General features: G+C 31.1%; 1 protein-coding gene across 1 annotated transcript; it reads right to left on the bottom strand.

The window, feature by feature from the left end:
* Window positions 1–5,037: 5,037 nt before the first annotated feature.
* On the bottom strand, window positions 5,038–9,246 carry LOC120279547 (bifunctional UDP-glucose 4-epimerase and UDP-xylose 4-epimerase 1-like). Its single transcript, XM_039286470.1, is given in 9 exon segments — window positions 5,038–5,405; window positions 5,666–5,757; window positions 5,841–5,923; window positions 6,006–6,087; window positions 6,847–7,074; window positions 7,236–7,337; window positions 7,688–7,823; window positions 8,838–8,896; window positions 8,981–9,246. Coding segments are annotated over 9 exon segments (1,062 nt in total). The 5' UTR covers window positions 9,176–9,246; the 3' UTR covers window positions 5,038–5,320.
* Between the last annotated feature and the right edge of the window lie 816 nt (window positions 9,247–10,062).

The following is a 10,062-nucleotide window of genomic DNA, read 5'->3' as shown; positions in this document are numbered from 1 at the left end:
TATGTGATAGTATTTATTAAAAATATAAATAATGAATAAATACTTCTTTTGAATTTTGGCTATATATATATATATATATATATATATTTTTGAGTTTGGGTATACATTGAAGATTTTTTTCTTTGTTTTTACATCGTACTTTTGGTTATAAAAAGTAAGTAATTGGCGTTGCTGAAATATATAATATTAAATAAAATAAATAAATATTAAATATTTTAAATATTAAACGAAAATGTACATACTTATACTGGTATACATGAAAAACACGAAAATGTCAAATCGAAAACTGAAATAGGTTTTTAAGTAAACTTTTATAGAAACATGACTTATAAGTAATTTTTCCTTAAAAATATCTCATTTATTTTATTTTAAAAAAATCTCTTTATAAATTTTTATTTCAAATTTTAATCCCGTTTCCTAGAAAGCAATTGATAATATTTGGGCGAATAACCGTAATCCACATTTTCCAAAAATCCTCACAGCTTTTAGTGATTATCTCCACAATAAAAACCTTAGGATCCAGTTAAATGAACCCTCCTTTACACCAAAATCTCTAGATGCTTTCTTAGAGCTTCAGCAAACAAACAAAATCCTTTCTGGTGAAGTACTCGATCTTAAGCAACAACTAGAACAGGTAAAGACTAAGTATGAACAAGAGAAAAATGAGAAAGCATTACTCAAAGAAGAGTGGGAACAAGAGATGAAAAAGAAAGTTCAAGTTTTTGAAAAGTTTCCTCCACAACTTTCCCCTCTCCAAAAAGAAATTATGAGAATAGTTTATCAAGAAAAGCATCAACAATTGATCCAAATGGTACAACTCTTAGAAACAATGGCGACTTCTCCTCTACAAATTGATGGGCTTAGTTTCTACATGCTTAAATTCAGAGGACATCATCATTCAGGAATCCAAGCTTGCATATGCCAAGAAGGGTTTTCTATAATTCAAGCTACTATTAGTCTTGTTGAATGGAATGGAACTCTTACTGACTTTACTATTCAACAACTTTTTGAGCTCGGATTGTTGAAAAAACTTATTATCACCAAGGAAGAACAGATGAAGATTTTACCCCAATTTCCTGAAAGACTTAAGAAGATTATCTCCTCTATGATGAATTATTATCCAAGACATTTTGTCGTGTTGGAAATTTTCAGTGTTCCTCCTTCATACCGAGGATACCCAGTTTACACCCAACATTATGTCCAAATCGACATGGTCCGCCATGGAAGCCCTACTACTTACCAATGGGACCACCATTCTTTCCTATCAAATCATATTGAACTCCCTACGGAAGAGCGCCTCAGAAGATGGAGAGCTTATGCTCTTGGAACAGTAAACAAAAAACACATGCAAACTATGGAAGACAGCAGGTAGAAGCTATTAAAAAATTAGAACAAATACAAATAAAAAATTGGGCCTTTATTAAACCATTCTTATTAGATTTTATGTATTATAGTTGTTTAGCTGGATGTTTCTATGACAAAACAATAGGAGATAAATTGTTTATGAAATTACCTGAGCCATTAGGAACAATAATCCATAAAAAATATAAAGAGACCCCAGTCTTACCTCAATTAGATAATATTTCAACCAGGATAAAGTTCATTATAGAACAATTAGTAGAAAAATATACTGAAATTCAAATAACTAAACAATTTAAAGGGAAAGGTGAATATAGTTTCTGTAAACATATATACACCCCCCCAAAGATATGACTCTAATGATGCGAAAAAATTTAGAAAGAATAATTATAAACCTAAAAAGAAATACCATCTATAATTTCTTTCTTGAGGATCTAGTGACAGGTGAGGGGGAATATGGAAAGAAAATGGGGAATCTAAAGGATAATTATTAAAGCCTGTATAGGGATGTTTGAGAAATTGTTGCTTTGAAAGCGGAAAGGTGTTGCTTTTACTGAGAGCATGCTCCATTTCCTGTAAAAGTAAAGTAATAATTAGAGATTGAAGAAAAGAATCTAAAATGTTGGGAAAGGAAGCTTAGCTATCACATTAGCATATAACTCAGAGGAACTTATTGGTTTTATAATCCCCATTACAGCTAAGCGTATGAACTAGCTAAGGTTTGGTAATGTAGCTTTACTCCCACATTAGTAAAGGTACAGAGGAGCTTACTTGTTTGGTAATCCCCACCTTTTACTAAGCGTATGGACAAATAAAGGTTTTATACTTACAAATAAGTTTTAAGGAGGCTTTTCAGATATTTGTTGGAGAAACATTAGTCTGGAAAGTCTATCTGCAAGATCATTATCTTTCCCTTTTATATGCTCAAAAATAATTTTATAATTTTCATTTAGAATTCTATCTTTAAAAGCTAGCCATCTTCTCTGACTAATTCTTTTGCTATTTTTATTCTCAAAAAATTTTACTATGGCCTCACAATCTGTTCTTACTAGAAATTTTTTTTATTTATAAGAAATAACCTAAAGCTATCTAATGCATAACAAACTGCTAATACCTCTTGATCTATACTATGAGTAGGTCATTTTTCTTTGTATTTTCCACTATTATAGTTTAGAATGATCCTAGGCTCCCCATCTATGGTATTTCATTGACCTTAGGTCGGTAGAACTGGTCTTCCAGTAAATTGGTATCAGAGCCATGGAATATCTCATTGAACTACCAGTAAATACAATAGTAGAATTAGAAATAGCTTTAACTCGAATAGAAAATATATTAACACCATTAGAACCTTATATTACTAAAAATAATATAAGAAAGAAAGATATAATAAAAAGCAGGAAGGCATTATTTTTAAAACAACTTCGTAGATATTAAATAGATAAAAAGAAAACTTTATCTCCCAGAAGAACATAGAATTAGATTTGAAACACTAGCCAATATGAAAGATAATTTAACCTCTGAATATAATAGTATTAATGCCTGCTTCATCTAAATGGATATAAGATATCTAGACTTAGCTCTCCCTTTTACAACAAAGAAGATAGTAGAAAAAGAAGATTTTATACTAAAATGTTATTTTCCAAATAATTTTACTCATGAAATGCATGGTAATAATTCCTGTCAAAATAGCATTATAGATATGATAATTTCTCAAGGACAAAGTTTAGGTATGCTAGAACATAAAATAGACAATATGAATAAGAAATTAATTCCAAAAATCCAAGATTTACTAGTAAATAATGATTATATTAAAAATCAAAATAATAAAGTTATAGAATTATTCCATAAATTAGAAATCTTAAATATTACTCATAATGTAGGAATTATACATAATGAATATAAACAGATCATAAATCAATACCAAAATATAGAAAAATTACTAGAAGAATTAAAACACTTAAGTATTACATGATGGGAAGTTTTGGTAAAGAATCCTATTTAAAAGCTCTAGAAGAAACTAAGATATATCAACCTAGTGGTAGTAAAGGTTTAAGTTCATATATAGCCTCTGGTATAGCAGATCAGGAAATAATAAAGCAAAATAATACCATAATTAATTTTTTCCATGGATGCACTATAACCTCCTCTGGAATTAGTTTTATAGGAGTACCTTTATTATCATATGCTTCAGAATATTTTGATGCAAAAAACCAATCCTGCTGTGAAAATTGCAAAAATCCAAAAAATCTAACTTCTCCCAAACATCAAGAAAAAACTCATGAAACTCTTTTAGAATTTAGTAAATGTAGCTTATTTGATGAATTAAAAGACCCAGATTTTAGAATCCAAAATAAAAAGATAGAATCCACTAATGAAAACATCCAAGAATATAAAATGCATATAAATGACTTATTAAAACTAGGTGTAATAAGAAGAAGTACTAGTAGACATAGAAGTCCAGCCTTCATTGTTAACAAACACAGTGAGCAAATTAGAGGAAAAAGTAGAATGGTGATAGATTATAGAAGACTAAATGATAACACTATAGAAGATGCTTATGATATTCCAGATAAAATGGATCCTTCTAGTATAGAATGGACTGCATTTACTTGTCCTTTAGGACATTTTGAATGGCTCGTAATGCCATTTGGATTAAAAAATGCACCCAGTATATTCCAAAGAAAAATGGATGATATATTTGGAAAATATAAAAATTTTGTGTGTGTTTATATAGATGATATTCTGGTACATAGTAAAACTAAACAAGAACATATAAGCCATTTGAAGTTAGTTCTCAGTGAATTTTTAAAACATGGAATCATAATAAGTGGTAAAAAAGCCCAGTTTTTTAGAAAAAAATATTGAATTCCTAGGAGTAGAAATAGGAAATGGTAAGATTAAATTACAACCACATATAACCAAGAAAATATTAGATACACCACTAATTAGAGATGTTAAAACACTACAACAATTTTTAGGACTAGTAAATTATGCTAGACCCTTTATTAAAAACTTAAGTAAACTTATAGGACCCCTGTATAGTAAAAGTTCTTTAACAGGAGTTAAAATATTTAATATAGAAGATGATAAACAAATAAATAAGATCAAGGAATTAGTACAAACACTGCCAGATCTTAGGTTACCATTATTATTTTTATTTTTATTTAGGTGTTTGCTTAAGAAAGATTTTCCTATGCTACTACTCTCAGTGGTTATATTTCTTGAAGTACTAGCTATATTGCTTCCTAAAGTATGACCTTGTCCTTTAAAAGCTGTTATTTTGTTCATTTTCTTCCAAATAATATACTATTTGATTTTTAGAAACTTGATACGCACTTCTAATCTACTTTGATAAATTGGTATTAATTTTTTTTTTACAAAAATTATTTCCATAGATTAATAAAAATATGGAAGTTCTAAAAAAAATGGAGTGATTAAAACATGTATGAGAAAATATGTTTTGTTCTTTGGGGTTTAAGTATGAGAAAATTAAAATTTAAAATTTTTAAATTATAAAAGTTAGAAAATAAAAGTTGTCTGGATTTTGATGACATACTAACAATTAAAGATCTCTAAGTAATACTAGTAATTATGTCAACATTATAAAAATATATATATACATAGCTGTGATTTATTTACAAGCCTCATTGAAACAGTGATTTATTGCACTCTGATAAATAAATAGAAAAGATAATAAAAATTAGATAAAAGCATTAGATAACAATAACATGCTTTGCAGTAAGGATTGTCCATAAGAGACTAGTAGCCTTGTGATTAACCACTTCACCCACATATGAAACCAATGGTAACCGAACCAAATTAACCAATACATGGCAAAAACCCTAAAGAAAAACAGAAGACATACATGAGCTAAACTATTGCTCCCATTATTTCTTTTTGACTTGTCTAAACAATTGAAGAATTATTTACTTCATTTAGCTGAAAAGAATCTACTTATTGTTCAAGGCTTCCTTTGATAACCATAGGGATTTTTACTTGCCCAATTCCACTGATCTCTACACATCTCAGCCACTCCATATTTTGCCCTACAAAAATCATTTAAAACAATTCGATTAAAAAGAGAAACTTAATTTGATCTAAGTCCTCAAACAGAAATGAAACTTAATTTTAAGGCTTCCTTCTTTCTAACAGCAAAAGCTAATACAATGTAGAGAATGGATGAAGAATCTAGTACATTTCTCTTTTCTGAAATTTGCATTAGTTTACTGTAAACCATATGATAGAACTATAAATTCCATTAAAGTGGAATCGAGCAGGGGTTTATCCAAGTTTTCGAGGAGCTTACCTCCAACCAAGTTCTTTTTGTGCTTTCTCAGTAGAAGCATAAACAGCAGTAGCATCACCAGATCTCCTAGGGCACAGCTTGATCGGAATTTTCTGCACATAATAAGAAAGAGTGAATGACACTGTATTAAATATATAAAGTATCTAATGTGGAAATAGAACCTAATACTACTAACCTTGCCAGAGGCCTTCTCAAATGCAGCAACCATTTCAAGCACAGATGTACCGCATCCTGTTCCCAAGTTGTAGGCAATACAGCCTGAAGATCAAGACAGGTTGTGATTAGATATGTATAGAAGGGGATTGAACTAAAGGAAATAGGGCAACAAAAAGAATGGTACCGATATTTTCAGTGGCAAAAAGCTTTCGGAGAGCTGCAATGTGACCATCAGCCAAGTCCACAACATGGATGTAATCACGAACCTAGACCATTAAAGTACCAATTAGATCAAAATAATTGGTTAATTTCACTTTTCACTTTCAGAGGCTGGTATTCTATTCTGCATTCAAGAATAATAACACAAACAAGAGAATAAAGCATGGAAGCATCTTGTACATCTAATAACTCGTTAATGGAAGGTTCATGCAAAATGGCTATGCTGGATAAACATACAACAACACAAAGACATAATGTTTTTATTATTATTATTTTTTTCTTTCAAGCATAAAGATCTAAAGAAAGGTCCATTTATGTGAAATAAAATGATGCATTATCTGAACTAATAAAATTCCAGTAATGATATAAGTTTGACTAAATGTGAGCAAATTTTCAGAAAATTTTAATAACTGCACAAAACAATATGATGTGATATAATTATGGCCCAAACATGCAAATATTGTACTGATATACAATGATATTTGATATGCAAAGTACAATTATCAATGTCGGAGTTTCAAACTAAAACTTGCCAACTGAAAACAAATATTCAATGTGGACTGAAAAGGTATTCATACTTGATAATTACATATCAGTTTACCAACTTCAATACCTTAATTGGAACAGGAAAATTATTACCAGGTTCTCATGCTTAGCATTTAAATTAATGGTTAAGAAGTTTACCAAAGTCGCATTCAAATTAGGAACAAGAACTTGGGCGTCAAAGTCACTATTGCACAGGTATGTACCAAAAACATGGGAAATGGCAGATCTATTCATTCAGGGTCATGATGAAGCCCACTTACCGCACTGCCATCCTTCGTTGGGTAGTCATGACCATACACATTTAGCTCAGGCAACCTGCCAACAGCAACTTGATGGATGTAAGGCATCAAATTATTTGGAATTCCCTTTGGGTCTTCACCAATCCGTCCACTTTCGTGAGCTCCAACCGGGTTGAAATATCGTAATAAAATTATACTCCACTCAGGGTCAGCGTTTTGAATATCACGAGCTATCTCTTCAAGAAACAACTAGTACAGCCACAACAAAAAACTAAAAGCTGAGAATCTGCTAGTGAATTTATCCATATGAAAGGTTTCTGTCTATCCTGGCACATTAAACATCTTACACATAATTAAAAACCATATTGTCCTTCAATCATTTAGTAAAAAAAAAAAAACCTTAGACATACCTTAGTCCGACCATATGGATTCATGGCCTTCAGCTCAAAATCTTCAACACATGGAATCTTTTCAGGTTGCCCATAAACAGTAGCAGAAGAAGAAAAAACCAGCTAGCATGGAAAGTATCATATTGTGCAAGTCAGCATACATCAACGGAAAAAGACTAAAGACATGGCATATTAAAAAGTTGCCAATGATGCAAACTCTGTTGAGATAAAGAGAGTCAGAATATAAGCATGATTAAGAGATGGCATTCACCAGAGATTTAGTGAAAAGAAGAAGCTCGCAATGCGCTGAGTCACTCACAAGCACATAGAGAAATCAAGGTTCCAAAACAATTATTTTAGATAAAAATATGAGGATGGAATTTGCACTATCAAACCAAAAGATGAGTCAGAAAACAAAAACGTAGACAACTAGCAACCATGACTGGCAGTCAAGGGAAGAGGTGGAGGCAAACCTTTTTACAACCATATTTTTCCATAGTCTTGTATAAATTTATGGAGCCAACTAAATTGTTGTCAAAGTATCGAAAAGGTTTTGCAACACTTTCGCCAACAGCCTTCAGCCCAGCAAAATGCATCACAGCATCAAATCTGCGCAATCAATGATATAACATAGTCAGGAAAATAAAATTTACAGCAAGGATATTGACAATACTATACTTCTACGGTATATAAATAAACAGGAAGAACATATAATATAAAACTAAAATTAGTTCAAAAAAATTTAGATTAGAGGAAAGAAACAAAGATAATAAGATAAATCAAGTTTTGACAACAAACAAAGACTTGAACCTCGTAACTTGAGGTATAAAAATCTACTTATCCGAACAATAAACAAAGAGTAGCAAAATATAACAAAATTCCCATTACTCCAAGGTAAATGAGATCACCAATTCACCATAAACATTACAATAGGAAAATAACATTCAAAACTTTGTATGTCAATAATTATATTTAGAATATTAACATTTAGCTACAGATGCACACGTGCTTCATTAAAATTTCTCCATCTTTCCTAATCGTCTTTATATCTTGCGCCCAACAATAAACTTTCTCAGGAATATTACATTTTTAAGTGCAATATAATCCTAAAAACAATAAAGGGAAGCTCTTCCACACCATAGAATTTGTTCCCCTCTAAATTCAGGAAGCCTAACTTCTAAATGAAACCATAACCATAGGAAAAAGTTACTATTGATAATTAAGGGAGAAGAGAATCAAAAAAATACACATCTAACACAATCAGCATATACCACCCCAACAATAGTTGGCAATTCATTCCCCTCCCCAATCAGAGGTATTACAACTATATTCTAAAAAAAGAAAACAAGTTAAGTTTAAACTCAAAAGCATTCTGTGAACTTCATCCTTCCTCTATTCATACTGATGACTTCACTCAAAGAACAAAAGAAGCAAAGCACCTCACAAATTAAAACAAAAAATCTAAACATCTTAAATCGCAAACTAGAACCCAAAGATCACAAGCATTAAAAATCAACTCCAACAATAATAAAAAAAATTTAAACAATGAGATCCAGATCTCCCAAAAATACTCATACATCAATGCACATCAAATCCAAATAAATAAATAAATAAATAAAAAACTCACTCACTTATTCTCAGAGAAAAACCTTGTCGAGATCCTCCTTATTCCTGAGATCCCCCTAGAAAAACCACACCAAAATCTCATCAAACACCAAACACAAAAACAATCCAACGAAAACTAAACACCCAAACCCTAAGCTCACCAGATAGAACTTGAGATTCTTAGAGAGATCCGCTCCAGCGAGCTCCCTCACCCGATCCACAGCCTCTTCTACAGAGTTATCAAAGTTATCGATGATGGCGACATCGAAACCATCCTTGAGGAGCTGCAGCACAGTGTGCGTGCCGATGAACCCCGCCCCGCCGGTGACCAGAACCCTCCTCCGGCCCGCCGCCATTGCCGAGATCTCGAGAGATGCGATTTGAATACGACAATGGGAACAGGGAAAGCGCTTTCGTAGTGATCGAAAGCTTTGGAAGCGGTTTGTTATTTATATATATATATATATATATAAATCTTTAGAGCATCACGATCTCGAAGTGGATAAGATTGGATCAAGATTTGTGTTGAGATGATAACACCGATCTCGAGGCGTATTAGTGGTGGATCTGAAAGTTTAGTTCAGGGGTAATCTGGGGATTTTGTTTGGTTTTAAATTAGTGGGCCCGGGAGTTTGGTACTAACACGTCATCGCCCTGGTTTTACGCCACGTCAAGATTTTTCTTGTTTTGCATGAGCCTTGGTAATTAAGTTAATTGTAATTAATTAAACATGATAATCATGGGAATTAAAAATTCAAAAATTTAATGTTTATCTTTTAATATATATATATGATGTAAATTTGCATTTAATTTATTATTATTTGTTAAATAATATCTCAAAATATGAAATACCTAAATTTAAAATAAAAGTGCGGATTATATTTAATAATTTGAAGCAAAATTTAGATTATGAAATGCATCAGCTATTAATTAATTTTGTTTATTAAAAAAAATAATTAAGAAAAAAATCATGATAATTTAGATTAATTTAAAGTAAGTTTTTTTTTAATAAAATGCAGACAAATTGTCTAAAAAATGTGCTCATTAAATCCGTTTTTTAGGCTGAATATAAACAGCCTACATAACATATCACATGAGACCGGTGTTAATAGTATAATTGATAATTCGTTAGGTAAAACTTATCACATCAATATAACTTTAAATTGAAAAAACTTCATTTCTAATTTATACCAACTTCTCCCACTAACAACCAACCATATATTGTCAAGATTGGGTAGGATGG

The sequence above is a fragment of the Dioscorea cayenensis genome, chromosome 16, assembly GCF_009730915.1.
Source record: "Dioscorea cayenensis subsp. rotundata cultivar TDr96_F1 chromosome 16, TDr96_F1_v2_PseudoChromosome.rev07_lg8_w22 25.fasta, whole genome shotgun sequence".
Classification (NCBI taxonomy): Eukaryota; Viridiplantae; Streptophyta; class Magnoliopsida; order Dioscoreales; family Dioscoreaceae; genus Dioscorea; species Dioscorea cayenensis.
Note: the sequence above shows the minus strand (reverse complement) of the source record. Positions and strands in the feature narration are given on the sequence as shown.